Here is a 17,877-nt window from a genome sequence, read left to right on the forward strand (position 1 = left end):
TCTCAGAAGACATCCAGCTCCCCTGAAAATAACCAAGATGTTGCTAATGGCCTGGGGCTGGAGATGTAGCTGGGCAAGCCAGCAGACAATCCAGGAAATCTCTCCTCCAGTTTCAGAGTCCCCAGGATTCAGGGCCTTTCCCCACTAATCCTCCTGCTGGAGGAATCTAGATGAGGGAGATGGAATAGACTGAGAAGCTGCAGCCTTCCCTTTATCATTTCTGTCAATCTCATTCCAGCCACACTAGCCCACTTGCTAGTCTTCTTGTGGTGGATTCCTATTCCAACCTCCAAATCTTTGCTCAAGCTGTCTGTCCCCCTCTTTCCTTCCCACCTCCCACCTCATTTTGGCTTCCTTCGGTGCTTGGCTCAAGTCTCACCTCTTTCTTAAGACCCATCCTGATCACCCCCCTTAAATAACCCTGCATTTGCTTTTGTAAGGGTTAAAATAGGGATTTTGACAAAATAAGAGAGCAGTTTTTAATAATTTAAGTTTTAATGAGACTAGAGTTGTAAATTAATATTATCCCTTTAAACCAGAGAAAAGAAAACTTCTAGCAACTTTTAACAATCAACAATTTAGTTAATTAAAATAGAGATAGTAAAAGAATATAGTAAAGGAGGGAAAGAGAGATTAATAATCTTATACCTTATAAATGTACCTAAAATTCCTAATACTACCTAAAGTTCTTAATAACTACCTCTAACTGTAAACACCAGGCCTATCTAACCTACACTATCTATAAGTAATTTACTAACTACCTAACTCCCTAAAATAATAGACAACTACCACTCACTCACTCCTTCAAACAGTTTTCTATAGCAGCCCAAACTTTCCGTAGCCAACTGACAGCAGATTCTTGCCTATGAGACAGACCTCCTGCTCTCTAGAGATCCCAGAAGCAAAAAGCCCTTTAAAAACTAAAGCCAAAAGTCCTCTCACTAAGCTCGGGCCTGCCTTTATATTCCAGCAACTAAACAGTCAACCCACAATACCAGCAACCAATCCCCAATGACCAACTCATGCCCTGCAGCCAACTTCTGTACAACTGCCAGTCCTAATTGTCTGCAAGTCCCAGATCAAATGTCAGCAATTGACTCTCCTGATTGTCAGCAACTGACAGCCTACAACTGACATTAGCCCAGCAGGGGGCTCCTCTTCCTACTTCCTGTCCCTGTGGGCTGGTTAATCCCTATATATCTCTATGGTAAGAGGACCTCCAGGTCCATCATGAAAGTAAAGAATTCCTTTTTACACTTTGTATAAACATTGGGAATACAGTAGAGTTGTAAACTAATATTATCCCTTTAAGCCAGAGAACAGAAAACTTCTAGCAGCTTTTAACTATGACAAATTTAGTTTAATTAAAATAGAGATAGTAAAAGAATATAGTAAAGGAGAGAGAGATTTCTAATCTCCAGCCCAGGCCATTAGCACCATCTTGGTTATTTTTAAGAGAGCTGTCAGTTTCCTCAAAGAGAATGTAAGCCCCTCGAGGGCTAGAACTCCTCCATTTTTGTCTTTGTAACCCCAGCATCTAGCACAGTGCCTGGCACATATGTGGTAGGCATGTATGTGTCCCCTGTTGCAGTGAACCGTTCATGACTTCATGGAATGGAGTTCCTCTTCCCAGGTGTTTGTGACATACCATTCCATGAAGTCATGAAAGGTTCACTGCACCCTGTCAGATGTGTATGTCCACGTGGGTTGACAAGACATATAGAAACACCACTCCCTTGACTGATTGACTGACAGAATGATTGAATGAATGAATGATTGAAGACACTACTAAATGCCAGGGAAATAAATACCAGCAAGCAAGGCAGTCCTTGCTCTGGAAGGAGTTCATTCTAATAGGAAAAATGACTCACAGAAAGCAAAGTATAGACAAGCTGTTTTGGGAGAGGATTTGGGGGCATTTTCATTCAGGGAGGCATCAGAGTAGAAAGCTTCCAAGCTCGGTTCTCCCTCTCAGATTCGGGGATGTGTTTTGTCTCTCTGAGCCAATTACTAACTTGTTGAAGGTATGAAGTTAACATCTATTTGCTTTCATCCTCCATCTCTTACAACCCAGGAGAGAGTCCTGTGCAGAGCGGGCACTAGGTCTCAGGTACTAGAAAAGCCCCAGAATGTTCTGACTTCTAAACCTGTATTTCAGGGAAACTAACCTCTGACTGTTCCCTAGCCCCAATGTCTGACCTCAGACCCATTCCACTGACTTTGCTGGTTCCCTGACTTCAGCCATATTTCTAAAGTCCTACTTATCCTTCAAGGAAAAGCCCACGCTCCTCCTCCTTCCCCCCTCCTCTTCCTCTGAACTCGGGCCCACCTGAATCTCTTCCTTCTCACTGTGGCCAGTCCTTTGTATCTGAAACACACATTTAATTTTCTTATATTTGGCCTCATCTCCCCAATCAGAACCCAAACCCCTTAAAAAAAAAAAAGGGCAGATTATTCAATAATACAGGGAGTGCACTGTTAGACCTAAGCCCCCTCCCCCGCCAAAATAAAGAAAGAAGATAAGGGTCCATATGAACAAAAATATTAATGGCAGCAATGGGGGGGGGAGGGCAGCAAATACCCAGGAATGGAATGTGTCCATCATTTGGGGAAGGGCTGAACAAATTAGGGCATAGAAATAGAATGGAAGATTATTGTACCACAAGAAATGGAAGAAGAGATAGTTTCAGAGAAACCTTGGAAGCCTTCATTGAACTGATGCAAAGAGGAGTAAGAAGAACCAGGGAAATCCTAAAGGAAGACAGCTGTGAACTCTGGTCAATGCCACGATTAAATATGACTTCAGAGGACCAATGAGGAAGCAAGCTGCCTGCCACCTGACAGAGAGAGGTGATGGATGGGACATACAGTTCCACACTTGGCCAATATGTGGATTTCTTATGCTTGAGTATGGTATTTGGGCAATTTGTTACAAGGGAACATTTCCAACTTAATTGGAAGGAGGATGGAGGAGAGGAGGGATATAGATACAAAAAAGTCAATGAAACTTTCTTTAAAATGCACAAAAGAGAACACAGAGATTCAGGAGGAAAAACAGACCAACAAATCAAATCAAAACTCATATATTAAGCACCTACTAACTACCAGGCATATAGTCAGTGCTCAGGCAACAATAGATCAAGTGAATCGAATTCCTTAGAGCATGAAAGGAGAAATCCTTCTTTAGGTATAGTCAGGACTCTGTGGCATCTGAGGTGCCTTTCAGCTCTCAAATGGTGAAAATCAATTTCCTGCTGGCATTTGGAGGCGTTTCCCCAGCTCTAGACTTGGAGTCTGCAGAGGCTATGTTGGAATTAGGGTGCCACTGAAACTCATCATCTGTGCAAGTCCAGTGAGTCACTTCCAGGCTCTGAGCTTCAGTTTCCTCATCTGTAAAATGGACATAATACTCCTACTGCCTGCCTCATTGCTTCACACTGCTGAGTCATTAGAGATGGGATCTGTGACTTCAATAAGGGAAAGAGCAGGAGAGAGGAGACTCCTTTTCCTTAGCCTGGTTGGCACCTGCTCAGAGACTCATAGTCTGAAAGAGGTGCCTCCAGCATCTAAGCCCTGAAAGGGGTTTAAATGAGACCTTCCCCAGGTTATCGCGCCAAAATATATGGGAGGCAAGGCTTCCAAGCTCTGAGTGCAAATTCTTACCCATTGCTTCTTCTGGTACAAATGGAGGTTGTTAGTTTTCCTTTATTTAGTTTCTCTTTATTATATTTGTTATTATATATTCTGTAGAATTATTGCTATTAACTGGACTCCTGGTCTGTGGGGTCCTATACGTGGGCACAATCAGGTGATCAGGGTTCAAATCCTGTGTCTTGTATTAAATTGCTGCCCATCTGCGAGATGGAGATTCCTGCAGACACACTGTGTGTGTATGTGTGCATTTGTGCCTGTAGATGTCCGTGTCTATGAGTTTGCATAGCGTGGGGTACGAGCTGGGACGTCTCCATATATAAGTATATGCGCCCAAATGCCGCAGCCGCCTCAGTCTATATCCCTGTGCAATTGTGCAGCGTCTATACGCGTTTTGTAGCCTACACATTTACAGTGCACAGATGTGCCCAGGCCAAAGGCAGCTAGGAAGGTGCCACAATGTATCCCGATCCCGCTATTATGTATCCCAGTGGCCGGCTTGGTCCTTTTCAGCAGCGCACTCCCCTTCCGATGAAGGCTGCTCAGTCCTGTCCCTGCCTCCTCAGCCCACGCCGAGACGCGGCTCAAACCTCCTTCCCACTGCAGCCTCCGTCACGCTGACGTCAATGGAGCCGGGTGCGTCCCGGGTGGGTGGTTGTGGGGGCCAGTCCTCAGTCTTTCTCCCCCTCCCTTCTTCCTCATTTCTCCCTCCCCCCGCTCCCGAATGGGTCGGTCCACTCTGCTCCCCGCTTCCCGGGGAACGCCAAGCGTTCTTGAATGAAGCGAGCCCGGGGAGCGGAAGTGGAAGGAACCACCTGGGAGGGCGCGGGGGCCGCCCGCGCGTTCATTGAAGGGCTAGGCGCCTGAGTGAACATGGTGTTCCATGTGCGTCTTATGTAAAACGAGCGACGGGCGGTTTAGCCAATGGACGCGCAGAGCCGGCCGGGGGCCCCGCCCCTCTATGCAGATGAGCCGGAGCCTCCTCCAATGACGCGGCGCAGAGGGCGGGCCTGGCGCGTGCGGTCACGTTTTCCACTATGTGACAGCCGCCCGGCCTCGTAGCGCTGGCGAACTGCTGCAGCGTAGCTTCGCCTTCTTCCCGAGCTCAGCCAGCGGCCGCCTGGACGTTCGCCGCTCGCCTCTAGCCTCTCCGGTCCCGGTCTCAGCCCTGGCTCCTGATTTTGATTCGGCGAACTTCCGTGCGTTGTCACCGCTGCCTCCGCCTTCGCTGCTGCCGGGGAAGCTTAGGTGAGTGCAAGCGGAAGGGGGGGAGGGGGAGAGGAAGAGGAGGAAGGCCGGGGATTAGTAGGGGTCTTGGAGGGGAGGGGCGCCCCGCAGCGGGGAGATTGGGGGTGGGGGGCGTCCAGCCTGGTGACGTCACCGCTCTGCGCGATCCCGCCCGGCGAAGCGCTTTCAGGATGCCGGAGGGGGGGTGGGGTGTGATGTACGCGGGAGCTCCTGGACCCCCAAGAGTGGCAGCTCCGGAGGTCTCCCCCCTGCCCTGCACACTTAATCAGTGCTCGCTGATACGTTGAGGGACGTGTACTTGTTGCTTCCTTCATCCTCCTGGAGAGTACACGCTCCTGGGGGACTAGCAGGGCAGTCCCCGGGGCCCTGGCTTTGGTAACCGAACCATCTGCGTCCACTTTCCGCCTGCGAGACCCTGGGCAAGTCACTGAACCTCCTAGCCTCAGTTTCCTCGTGTGCGAAATGGGGATAAGCCCAGCTCCCACCCCTTGGGGTGGATGTGAGTATCCAAGGAGACGATCTGTACAAAGCGCTTTGCCAAGCTCCACGTTGATGGCAGCTGTCACTGCTAGCCATGGGACACGTACTTATTAAGTCACTGCGTGGGGCCGTGCAGTCCCAGGACCTGGGTGCAAATCTCATTTCTCTGAGGTGCCTAGATGTCAGCCTCCTCGTCTGCAAAATAAGGAGATGGAGCTCCGGAACGACTGTGGTTCTGTCCCTCATCTGCAAAATGAGGGGGTCAGAGCCCTGCTTGGGGTCCAGGACAGCCTCCGACCCATACTCACCCCCAGGGCTTTCCTGGGGTCCGCTTCCTCCTGGGTAGAAATGAGGGGTTGGGGCGATGCTGCCCGAGGCCGGGCTCTCCTGTGGATGGCATCTGGATCTCGGCTTCGAACGTGCCTGGAGACGGGCTGGCGCCTCCCCAGCCTTTCCTGCGCTCCGCTCTGAGCAGGGAATGGGGCGATGGAGGGATGGGGAGCCGCCTCGAGCCCTCCTGGGCCGGCTGGGCCCTACAACACTGCCTCTCTGTGGCCAGAGGAAACATCGGCCTTCGGCCGGCTTGGCCACAGCATAACCCTAACTACGTGCCGAGTGGCGAAGTCCTGGCCTTGTCCCTGGTTTATCCAGAGGCCCCCCGAAGCCGCGGGGCTGCCGTCTTCGATCCTCTGGAAAAGGAGGAGGCTGACGGGACGCTGCCGGGGGATCTGACCCGTGCTCAGGGAGCGGGTCTAAAGCACAGGCGCCCACTGGCGCTCGGGAAGGGAGTTACAGGGGGAGAGCCGGCTCGTCCTGCACCAGTTTCCGTAAGGACCTTCTCGCCGTTGGCCTCAGTTTCCTCATCTGTAGAATGAGCCGGAGAAGGCAATGGCGGCCCCTTCTGGTGTCTTTGCTGAGAAAACCCCCGAGGGGGCCCCACAGAGACAAGTGAGCGAACCAGCTCCGCTCCCCGGAGGAGGGGGACACCTTCTGGCCTGACCTAGGGAGTGCAGGGGCCCGCGGATGTCCGTGAGGTGTCCGTGCAGCAGCCCAGAGCTCTGGGGGAAGAGAGGCAAGTCCGGGGGGGACAGAATCTGAAACCTGGATTTCGGCTCCCGGAGGCCCGCCGGCGTGCTCTCTGGGGCGCCCCTTGGCGCGTTCCTCTCCTCTCCCCATCATCCAGCGCCTCAGCCACCTCTCAGGGGCCCCACAACACCTGGCCGCCCCCTTCTGCTAAGGCAGGACCCGCTGGGCTCCGTGACCGACCCTGGAAGAGCAGTCACATGAGGCTCCCTGGCCTGGGTCCGGCCCACCTAGGAAGCCGCCTCCCTAGAATGGAAGCCCCAGCGAGCGGAGGAGCCTCCCCCGCCCCCGCCAGCCCGTGGCGCTCCGCCCGCAGGGCTCCTGCCTCCTGGGCCCCGGGCTGCCCCGGGTGGTGGTGGTGGTGGTGGGGCGGCCAGGGATTCCCTTGGAGAATGCCGGAAGCTGCAGAGGTGGCGCCCCCTGGCCCCAGAGGAGGGGCCTGCAGCCTTGGCTTGGCCACATGCCCCAGAAGGGAGCCTCCATCCTCTGGCTCCGCCCCCTGCAGGCTGCCGGGGTAGCTGTGGCCCCCTCCACTGGGCTCAGGCTGGGCTCTGGCCTGCCCCCAGCTGCCCCTCTGGAGGGAGGCAGGAGGGTGTCTTGTGGCCAGGAGGGGGCAGCTGCTCAGGCCTCTTGCCAGGGACCCCGAGGGCTTCCCCAGAGGCTGCGGCTCGCCCTGTGTTCGCCGGGAAGCCCTTGGACTGCTTCCGCTCCCGGCCCAGGTTGGGAAGGGAAGGCCTGCGAGTCGGCCCTGCCAGGCCCTCTCCTGGGCGCCCCTCTCCGGCCAGCTTTGGGGCTAACCAGCCTTCGGGAGCTGCTCTGACTAAAAACCAGCCCTGCAGGGCGCCCTGGACCTGCTCTGTCTCGGTTACCCAGCCCGAGGGAGAGGGAGAGGGAGAGGGATGGGAAGGCGGCCTGGCGGCCCAGGCCCTTGCTTCCCTGAGTGATTGGCCCCATCCATGGAAGACTGGGCTGGGGGGATGCAGGTGGCTCCCAGAAGTAGGGGCCATCCCTTGGGTTTCAAAAGGAGAAATGGGCGAGGCTTGGCCGGAGGGATGGGGCTGGGCCAAGCTGGACTCTCCCCCCCCCCCCAAGGGTCAGTGTTTGCAGGGATGGGGCATCCGGGCCTCAGGAGGCTGCCATTCCTGGGCTGGGAAGGCTGCCTGGCAAGGGGGAGCCTGGGAACAGAGCATGCGCAGTGCTGGGCTTTCCCTGGCTGCTCCTCAGGCCGGGGGTGTAGAGCGTTTCCTTTGTTACCCTGAGTTGCCATGGGAAGGTTGTTTGTTTATTTTATTCTGTACCCCTGGAGGTACAGAAGGTTCAGCCTCTCCTGGCCCCCTGCGGCCACCTGGGTGGGGGTCCCTGCCCCCAGCCCTTCTCCTCCTTCTTTGGGGGGTCCCGGGGTCCCCTCCTGCTGAGCGGAGGAGCTTTGACCCTTTCTTACTGGCTCTGTGTGAAGCCCCAGCAGGTTCTCTGCTGCCTTCAGACCATTCAGCGCCCTTTTCTTTTCTCCCTTGAGTCAAAAGCCAGCCTCGGAAGCTACCAGGGGGCAGATGGTCCTGCTGAGGGAATCGCAGGGGTTGGAGGCCAGTGTTAGGCCCCAGCAGAGCCTGAACAGCTTTCCTCCCTCCGGCTCCCTCCAGATCGCTGGTCTGGCCTATCCCACAGGACGCACAGCAATTAGGAAGTTTAGAATCCAGCCTGGATTCCTTGTCCAGGTCCTTGACATATCCTTCAGCCTTCCCTCCCCAGCACCCCTCCAGGCCCTTCCAGCCCCCTTGCGGGCCACCCTCCCAGGGCAGGCTCCTCTTCCTGGTCTGCCCTGGCTGCCCCCTCCGTGTCCTGGGTTCCAGTCTCTCCTCTCCTGTTGGGCCTTCTCCCAGCTGCCCAGGTTCAGTTTCCTCAGCGACAGACAGGTCTCCCCATTCTCTAGGGGATGGCAGCAGACTCCTTGTCCCCAGAACTCGGACTCTTCTGCCTTTGCTCGGCTGTCCTCCAGGCCTGGAAGGCTTCCTCCTCCCTCCCTCCCACCCTCCTCTCTAAAGTGTTCTTGTGCCCCCACTTTCCTTGTGCCCAGGTTGTTGCCTCCTGGTAGAGCCAGGAGCCTCCCTTCCACTGGTGGCTTTACATCTTTGGTGGCTGGGAGCTGACATTGGTCCCATGAGCCCCCTGGGTTCCCCCCAGGGACTGACCTTTCCCCATCACTTGGGTCCGCCTCCTCCAATGCTGTGCCCCAAAGGACAGAAGCACCTCTCAGTTCTTGAGCTCCCCTGATACTGTGTGTTGGGGCACAGAGAGTGCTGGATCAGGGAGTCCATGGGGAAGGACGGCCAGGATGCAGTGGGTGGCACTTGGACCCCTTCCTTTCCTGAGACCTGTCCTGCCTCAGCTGGCTCTCCTCATCTCATTGGTGGGGGAGCTAAAGGGAACTGGGACCCCCAATGTGCCCCCAGCCAGAAGACACTGCGGAGGTGGAGGGCCCGGAACAAGTGTGTGTGTGGGGGGGGTTGTGTTCTTTTGGGCCCTAGACAGCCATCACCAGAGTCCAGAACAGGCCGCTTGTGGGCACCCACACAAACGGGCCGGGATCGAAACCCTGCCCATAGGGTCAGTGACAGCAGCTGCTGGTGGGAGAGCGAGCAGAGCCAGTCCAAGTCCAGCCTCCCAGCGCGGGGACCCCCTGTGCTTCTCTGACGGGATTCCAGAGTCTTAGCCCCAGGGCTATTATGAGATCCCAGGAGATCATGAATGTCTCCCCTTCTCCCTCCTGCCCCCCACCCCCCACCCCCTCTGTTCTGGGTTAGTCTGGAGGAGATGGTGCGCAGAGGCTTCAGGGCTCTTGGGCCGGTTCTGTGGTTCTGGGTTAGGGGAGAGCCAGGCTAGGAGAAGTGAGAGCTGAGAGCTGGACAGGCACAACATTCGTCCAGAACCTTCTGATAACGTCCCCAAATCCTGCCTTCTCCTCGGCGTTAGAGGCCCTCCAGCAGGTTGGGGACTGACCCAGCTGGCCTCCCTCTGTCTCCGGCAGAGAGCCCGGGCCAGAGAGTCTCTGTAGGCCAGGGGAACCCCAGTGGCGTGATTGCGGAGACTTCCAGGTTCTAGCCTGTCACTGCTTAAAGACTCCTTATTAGCCAGACATCAGTAGATCTGTTTGCTACGGCGGATCCTTATTCCTGTATTAGTGGGGAAGTTGGGCCTCTGGGAGCCCTCGGGAGCACCCCAGAGTCTGCATGGGCTGATTGGGGCAGGCCACCATCACACTGGGTGGAGAACGGCCAGCGGCGCTTTGGGGGGGGATTGCAGACTGACCAGTGGGGCTTCCTTCGTTAACAAGGAGGCGGCAGAAATGTCTGGTTTCCTTCTGCGCTTTTCTCTTTGGGGCCTTTCCTTTTCCCTGAGCTGCTGTAGGGTGGAAGGTAGGGCCGGCTGGGCCTTGAAGGAAGGAGGGGGAGCACTTAGGGAGGCCCAAGGAAGACGCAGAGGCTACTGGTGGTGAATTTCTTTGGAGAACTTTGGGAGGAAGGAGAAGGGGACCAAAGAGCTCCTTTGCCCCGGGCCTGGAGAAAGGGAGAAGACAGGACCCCTTCTGAAGCACCCCAATCCAAACTCCGTTCTCCTCATTAGCTTCAAAGGAGCCTTGAGGTCCTCCTCCCGCATTCTGGGCCCAGAGGTGGAAGGTCTCACTCACCACAGCTCAGATGAGGGATTCTGCTTAGATTGGCCTTGTGGGTGGGGTGGGGGGGCAAAGGGTTACCCCCCCCCCAGCAGCTCTCCCTCCTCTGCCCTGTAGGACACGAGTGCAGAGGAAAGAGCCTGAGTCTAATGATGGGAAAGCAGAGAGAAAAGGCCATCCCTGGCTCCAGTCAGTGACTTCTGTTGACCACTCACCTCCCTTAATGAGCTCCCTTGGTAGAGTAGAGGAATGCATGCATTGCTTCTGGCTGAGGGGCTGAACAGCAGGAGCCGAGAGCTGCAGCCTGTGGATGGAGGAATGTGGGGGGTTAAAGCTAGATGGGTGGGAGGCTGCTGGTGAGAGCCTCTCCTCCCTCGGCTCTACCCTGCCCTGAGATCTCCACACAGGGGGTGTAGGGAGCCGAGCTCCAGGGCACCTCAGAGCCCAGAGAGGCTGCTGCTCTGGCCTTCCTTTGGTCAGTGTGGAAACCCAAGAAGGATCCGTGGAGGAGGCAGAGTGTCTGTGACTGTGGAAGTGGCTTTGGGCAGCCTGGGCCAAATGGAAACCCAAGATGTGCTCAGCTGGCCTGTTATCTCCCTAGAGCAAGAAGGGGCTCCCAGGGAAGCCCAGGACCGCTTCTCAGAATCGGGTCTTCCGTTGGCTCACATGAAAGACAGAAGATTGCCGAGGAAACCAGTTCCTCGAGATGCAGCAGAGGCAGGATGAAGGGGACGGAGGCCGGACCCCCAGGTGAAAGGTGCCTCCCACAACTCGGGGACCCCGGGGTCCCCAACTTCCAAGGGAGGGGGCCCAGGGTCGTGCCGCAGCTGGGAGTGAAGCCATTTCCCACAGATCTGAGAACGTGGAAGGAACATTTTCAGATCGGATGTCAGACGGGCCCAGGATTTCCACACACTCTGTGCTATTCCTTTAACGACTCCTGGACCAATTAAGATGTTCCCTCCTGGATGAATGCTTCCGGTTACAGAAACAGGCCCGTTTTGAGCTGGTTTTTCACCTGGAGGCTGGAAACCAAAGCTGCTGTCCAGATGACACTGGAGAGTCCTAGTGACATCATTCACCAAATCCGGGACAAAGACGGAATTTCAGGGCTTGTACTTAGAGGGAGAACTACTGAGCCTCCTGCTGCCTCAGGGCAGAGAGGGGCAGCTTCTCATCAGAGAAGAGACAGGGTAGGGTGGAAAGTACTCCTGGGTTCAACCAGCTGACCCACATGGTCATGTTTGAGTCTGTGACTGATCCCTGGGCTGCAGGGTCCCCCTTGCACAGCCCTTTGCAGGGGGAACCCTCTTCTCTGCCACATCCCCCACCAGGGGTCACCCCCCTCCATCCTCTGCCTCCTGAAGGGTTATCACAGACCAACAGCCTGATTCCCAGCCTCCCTTTGGACCAAGTTCTGCCTGCTGGCACCAGAAGAACCTGTTCCCCAAGGACCTTCAATGTGGTGCCCCCGTGCCCAAGCCCCTTCCCTATTCACCACCTCCCCCAGAGTCATCTATCGGGTGCTTGCAGTGCCCCAGGAGCTGTGTGAGTGCTCATCGCCGCCTCTAGTCTAGGTGACTGGAACAGACACCCCCTTGGTCTCCCCCTGCCTGTCCTCATTTCCCTCCCTCCCGGCTCTGACTTGGTGCCTCCTCTAGTACCAGCTCCCAGGCTCAGCTCTGAAAGCCCCAGCCGCAGGCCTCTCCTCCCCTCCTCTGTGGCTCCCTAGTTGATATTTCATGTCTCCTGTGGTTTCTCCCCATATTTGGTTTGTGGTGTCCCTTCTTCGTTATTACCCTCTATTAACTGCCTCCCTGAGCCAGGAGACAAAAGCGGGGGCAGAAATGGCCGGGCAAGACTGGGACTGGGCGTCCTGGGAACTCCTGCATGAGTGGCCTCAGGTGGCCTTGTGAGAGATTCCTGGCTGGCTGAGAACGCGAATGTCCTCCCAGGAGGGGTGCCCCCTCTGCCGAATGGCTCTGGGCCCGCCAGGGAAGCCTAGCTGGAGAATGTTAAAAGCCCTGATCATGGCCATTGGCTGCCTCTCCTGGAGTGCTTCAGTGTATGGATCCTCTGCACGTTCCTGCCTTGCTGAGGGGAAACTGAGGCAATCTGTAGCATAGGAGATGGGGCTCAGAGCCCCTTGTCCTGCCTCTGTCGAGAGAAGCTGCCCTGTAGGACGCCCGAGGGGAGGCTGAGAGTCAAGGGTCTGGACAGCCGAGGGGGCAGAGGCTCTCCCTCCCCCTCCACATTCTGGCCCTTCTGCCTCCCCTTGACTCCCCTCACACAGAAGCCACTCTTGGCCTGGACTGTTTCTCAGCAGCCTCCTAACTGGGTGCCGGCCTCGTGTCTCCCCCATCCAGCCCGTCCTCCGGGGAGCTGCCTCGTGAGGTTTCTGAAGCCCATAGTTGGTGGTGGGAAGCAGTCTGACCAGTCACTGCCCCTCAGTAAACTGCAGTGGCTCCATCAAGAAGCTGGCTAGCAGGGGGAAGCTGGGCGGCTCAGTGGATGGAGAGCCAGGCCTAGAGGCAGGAGGTCCTGGGTTCCAATCTGGCCTCAGACACTTCCCAGCTGGGTGACCCTGGATGAGTCACTTCACCCCCCACTGCCTAGCCCTGGCCGCTCTTCTGCCTTGGAGCCAATACACAGCACTGATCCCAAGACGAAGGGGATCAGGGTTTTCATTTTATCTAAATCGATATTGCCGACCACACGGCATTTCCCTTTTCGCCAGGCTGACTCGCTGGTGGGAGGGGACCGAAGGAGCCGCTCTGCGAGCTTGGAGCGGAGCCTTTGGGGAAGCAGCTTCTGCTTCTCTGCCGGACGACACGGCTCCCGTGGCTCACCCAGGGACGCCCAGCCGCCAGGCCGCGCTCGTGTGAAGCCGAAGAGAATCCAGCCTTAATTTAAAAGGAACCTCTGCCGACGGGCAGCTCAGGTTTCTGGTTTGACAGATAGGGAAACCGAGGCCCGTTGTGAGCGGCCCCGTCCGAACCCCTGGCGGTCACCCTCGCCGTCCAGGGCAGGAGGAGAGGCCTGGGCCAGGGCGCCGCGGGCAGCTCCTCGCCCAGCCATCTGTGCGGCTCCTTGGAGGGAAAACACTCCTTGCAGGCGGCTGCGGAACAGCCTTCGCCTTCGCCTCCCTCGTGTCACTGCTGGCCTTCCCGGGGGCTCCGGGGCTGCTTTCTGGGGGGGGGACCCGGGGGGGCGCCCAGCGAGGACTCTTGTTTTCTAGCTTTCCGTCTTCTTCGGACTGAGGGCGCCCCCAGAGTTCGGAGTGCTGCGCGCAGCGCGGCTCCCACTTGGAGAGCATTTCGCAAGGTCCTTCCTCCTGGCCAAGGCGGCGGCGGTCGGTCCTGGGGCTGCTTCCTTTGCCTTCTGCCCTGCTGCCTCTGCACTTGGGGCCCAACCCCCGTTTGTAGACCACGTCCTGCTTCTAAAGCCGAGAATCTTGGAGCTCCGAAGTGTGTCTGGGGGGGAGGGGCTCCCAGGGCAGCCGGGGGGCCAGCCGTGCCCCTGCACGTCCTCAGAGGGCCGCCTCGGGACGGAGCGGCTCCAGGCCCGGCCTCCCTCGTCCTGGCAGCCTTTTACTAGTTCATCCGAGATTATAAAGCGAAGGCGCCCATCCGACAATGCTGGTTCCCAGGAGCCGCCGCCTGGGAGGCGCGGCAGAGGCTTCTCTTGGAGGAAGCAGGGCCGGCCCTGGGCCCAGGTGAAGGCAGGGCCGCCCCCTCGGCCCGCGATGGAGGAGGGCAGCCTCGGCGGGGCTCTGCCCGGACAGGCCCTCCCGGATCCTGGGCCGCCACTGCGGCAGGCCGATGCGAAAGGACGCTCGACGGGCCCCCGCATCCGGCCGCGGGTCCTGCGGCTTCTCCTTCGCCCCCGGCTTCCTCAGGGACCCCCGTAAACGTTCGTGCCTGGTTTTCTCTGCCCAGGCGGACACGAGCCCCGAGAGGGGCCGCAGCGTTTGGACTCCTCGCGCTGCCCCGAATGGCCAGAGAGGAGGCGGCCGCCCGCCCGCGGTCTGCCCCGGGGAGGAAGAGGGCGAGGCCTTGGCGGAGGCACTTCACAAGACCCTGGACCAGAGCCGGGAACAAGAGCGGCCAGGCAGAGCCCGGGCTTGTGGACAGCCCGGACCGCCTCCATTCAGAGAACCCGAAGGCCGTGGGGATACGATGGCCGAAAGGAGTCACTGACCCCCCCCCCCCCAGGCTTCTCCGGCCGTGGGGGCGCCTCCCACCTTCCCAGGATCTCAGGATCACCTTCTGCGGCCGGTTCTGAGGCTGGTCCACGCTGCCTCCCCCCTGCCTTCCCTCCCCCTCCTGGAGCTGACCAGCCCGAAGCCCAGACACCCACCCAGATGGACACGGGGCAGAGCGTCGGCTTGGCGGCCGGGGCTGGGCTGCACCGTGCGAGGAAGCTCTTCTGGGTGCTGGCAGGGATGAGGTTGGAGCTCCGTCACATAGCGGAGGCCCCGCGGCCTCCCCAGCCTCACTGCTTTTCTCTAGCTAAACCCGGAGCCCCGGGTGGATGGGGGTCCCGTTCTGCTCCGGCCTAGCGGGGTGAGCGGGGAGGAGACCCCCCGGACCTTGGTTCCTGCCGCTCCAAAGGGAGGCTCTTCTCTGGATCTTCGCCCTCTCCGAGGCTGCAGTTGGGGAAGAGGCGGCTTCCGGAGCCGAGCCGGGGACGCTTCTCCACGCAGAACCCCGGAGGATCCCTTCTTGTCCCGCCTTGGCTCTGCACACATGCTGGCCGCCGGCTCGCCAATGTCAGCAGGACACGAGCCATGCTGAGGGACCCTAAAAACAGCCTCGCTGCCCCGTGGACCCTCTCTCGGCTGCTCCATCTGGGGGCTTTTGCAGCCCTGCGTGGGACACCCTCTTCTGCCGGCACCTCCTCCTCCTGCCCCCCAGGCTGTGTTCCAGACCTCTTCTTTCTCTCCAGGGGCCCCTTCCCTTGGGCTGGAGGGTCCTTTCTGGGCCCGTCCGTCTCCGAGCCAGGCTGTCCCCAGACCTATCTGGGCTCCAGCTTCTTCGCTGTTTCCTTGGCGGGCACCGCTGGCCTTCCAGACTCTCCCTCTCTCTTGAGCCTCAGGACCAGGCCTGTGGCTCCCCTTTCACAGCACCCCCCCCCAACGGGCCCTTTTCTGCCCTTCTCCAGCCTCTGGCCCCATTGTGACTCTCACCAGCTGCCACCTGGACCAGCGCTCCAAGAAAGGGAGTGCCTGCGAGGCAACCAGGCGGCTGTAGCCACAGAGCCCCCAATTCCTTTGGGATCCAATGGAAAAAGTAAGGGGTGAGAGGAACATTTGGCTGCTTACCTAAACACGGCTGCCATTTTCATTCGTTTACTTACACTATAGCCTATAGGTTTTAACTGTTCATTTTGAATTTAAAAGTTTATTCTCTGCTCTGCCCCCTTTTTGAATCCCCCCCTTTTTGAAGCCCCCCCTTCTGTCTTAAACTCAATACTGGGTATTGGCTCCAAGGCAGAAGAGTGGTGAGGGCTGGGCAATGGGGGTCAAGTGACTTGCCCAGGGTCACACAGCTGGGAAGTGTCTGAAGTCACATTTGAACCCAGGACTATTCCCCCCCCCCCCTTTTCTCTCAGGACCTAAAAGAAAGTCCCAGCCTTGGTTTATAAGAAACAAAATTGTACCATTTCAGGTTACAGATCGCATTTGATCTCTTGAGACTGTATTTAACTGGTCCTGTTTGGTGCTCCGGAAGTTCCATTCATGCCTATAAGTTGTTCCTCTTGGTGCGTTTTGTGATTTTCTTCTTGTTCATTTCCATGGGGAACAGGAGCAGTTCTGGCTTCTGCACGATCCCACCATTGGCTGGTTGATGGAATAAAGACACGAGTTCTGGCAGCCTTGTCACGCCTCAGAGGCTTCGGGGTCAGCCGCCTGGTAATGAGCGGTTTGGATTCCTGAAGCGTCAGGCTTCCAGGCCAGTTCCGAGAGTGCCTGGAGCTGCTCCCTGGCCTCGGGTGTCCACTTAATGTAGGGCGTGATCAGTCTCCTGTATCCGCCCATTCATGCCCATTTCCCTCCTCCCCCTCCACTTAGGAGGACAGCATGAACGAGTGTTCGGAACTGGCTCCCGCCCGTGGCAGTGGAGCCGAAGGTCCGATGGAACCGAGGCCAGACGTGGCTGCCCTGCAAGAAGACGTTGAGATGTGCAGCGGATCGAGTGGAAACGAAACGAACGAGAACGATTTCAGTGGGCGAGAGTCTCCCGTCAATGACTCCGATGAAAACGGCAAAGACTCCGCCATGCTGGTGGAATCTTCAGAGAGCCACAAGAGGTCGGATGCTCACCCGCTTTGCTTCCGGGCCCTTCTTAGGCCACCGGGCAGCAGGAGGGCCCCCCCCAGGCCCCCCCCTTGCTCATGTGGATACTCAACCTGAGGCTTGTGTCCCGCCCCCCAGCTTGGCCCCGCCCCCCCTTCCCAGTCATTGGCCAAGCCCCACCACCACCACCACCACCGCCTGGCACAGGGCGCAGGCTCTAAGCACCACTGTCAGGAGAAACCGTCAGGTCGGTCCCATTTCTGTCATTAGGGGGAAATTTCCTCCTGGCACCCAGTGCTTAGCCCTCATGAGGCGCTGAATAACGGTTCTCTATTCCCGGAAGGCCGCCTCCTTCTTCCCCTCATTTAGGAAGGAGGACGCCGAGCCCCCCAAATGAACGGACTCCCCCAGCCCTGGGTCTCCCCTCTGCTTCCATTCAGGAGGGACTCGGGCCTATTGGGGGGGGGGCTGTTCTCACTTCTGAATCCCTGTTTCTTGTCCCAGCAGTTCAAATGCTTTTAGCCTGATGATTGGCAACTCGGACCACAATCCATCCACCAGTGGCTGCAGGTAAATCTGATGCTGGGTGAAGGAGAATTCCTGGGCGCTGGGGGGTCTCGTTTGGGAGGCCGCCCCTCCCCCCAGGCTTTTACCCAGAAGGGGAGACCTCTGAAGGGGGAGCGTCTGACCCGTCCCTGACTTTGTAGCAGTGAGCCGTCGGCCAAAGCCAGAACCCAGAAGGAGCTGATCAAGGCGCTGAAGGAGCTGAAGGGCCACCTGCCTCCCGACAGGAAGGCCAAAGGCAAGCCCAGCATGCTGGCGACCCTGAAGTACGCGCTTCGCAGCATTAAGCAGATCAAAGGTATCCGGTTTGGGGGCTTTTCTGGCCCTGCAGGGCCAGCGTCCGGATGGGCTTCTACACCGGAACTGATCACCTGGGGGGGGGGGCAGCCCCTGGCCAAGTCCCCGATAATTAGCGCTGAGAGCCAGCAGGCCACGTGTGCGGGCCTCCCCAGCCCTCCCGTGCCTGGCCTCCCTCTACGGTGTGCTACCTTTCGTCCCTGGGAGGTGTAGCCCACGGGGGGGGGGGGGGGCGCGGGGGGGGGGGCTTCTTTGCTTCCTAGCCTGCTGCTCAGACACTTGGGACCCCCAGCAGCTGAGCTTCAGACAGCGTTTCTGGGGCTGCCTCAGGCCGCTGCAGCCCCATTAAGGGACCCAGAGAAGGGGGGCTCGAGGCCCTGCTTGTTGCTATGAGCGGGTTATGTGGGAGCTCCGGGGGCCCGACTGGCTGATTCTTCTCCTTCCTTTTCCTTGAAAAGTGGACGAGGGCCCAAAGCAGGTATTTTGGCCCTCGGAGAGCCGCGTGTGGAGCCGAGAGCATCCGGCCTGACCAAGCCTCCTCTCTTAAAGCGTATTGAGCCTCGCTCGCTCGCTCGCTCGCTGGCTC

General features: G+C 57.8%; 1 protein-coding gene across 1 annotated transcript in view; it reads left to right on the forward strand.

The window, feature by feature from the left end:
* Positions 1-4,659: 4,659 nt before the first annotated feature.
* The window catches only part of PER2 (period circadian regulator 2), a 31,837-nt gene continuing 18,619 nt past the window's right edge, over positions 4,660-17,877 (forward strand). The window contains 4 exon segments of the mRNA XM_056819961.1: positions 4,660-4,899; positions 16,206-16,444; positions 16,935-17,000; positions 17,138-17,292. Coding sequence (XP_056675939.1) covers positions 16,215-16,444; positions 16,935-17,000; positions 17,138-17,292 — 451 coding nt within the window. The 5' untranslated portion in view covers positions 4,660-4,899; positions 16,206-16,214.

The sequence above is a fragment of the Monodelphis domestica genome, chromosome 2, assembly GCF_027887165.1.
Source record: "Monodelphis domestica isolate mMonDom1 chromosome 2, mMonDom1.pri, whole genome shotgun sequence".
Classification (NCBI taxonomy): domain Eukaryota; kingdom Metazoa; phylum Chordata; class Mammalia; order Didelphimorphia; family Didelphidae; genus Monodelphis; species Monodelphis domestica.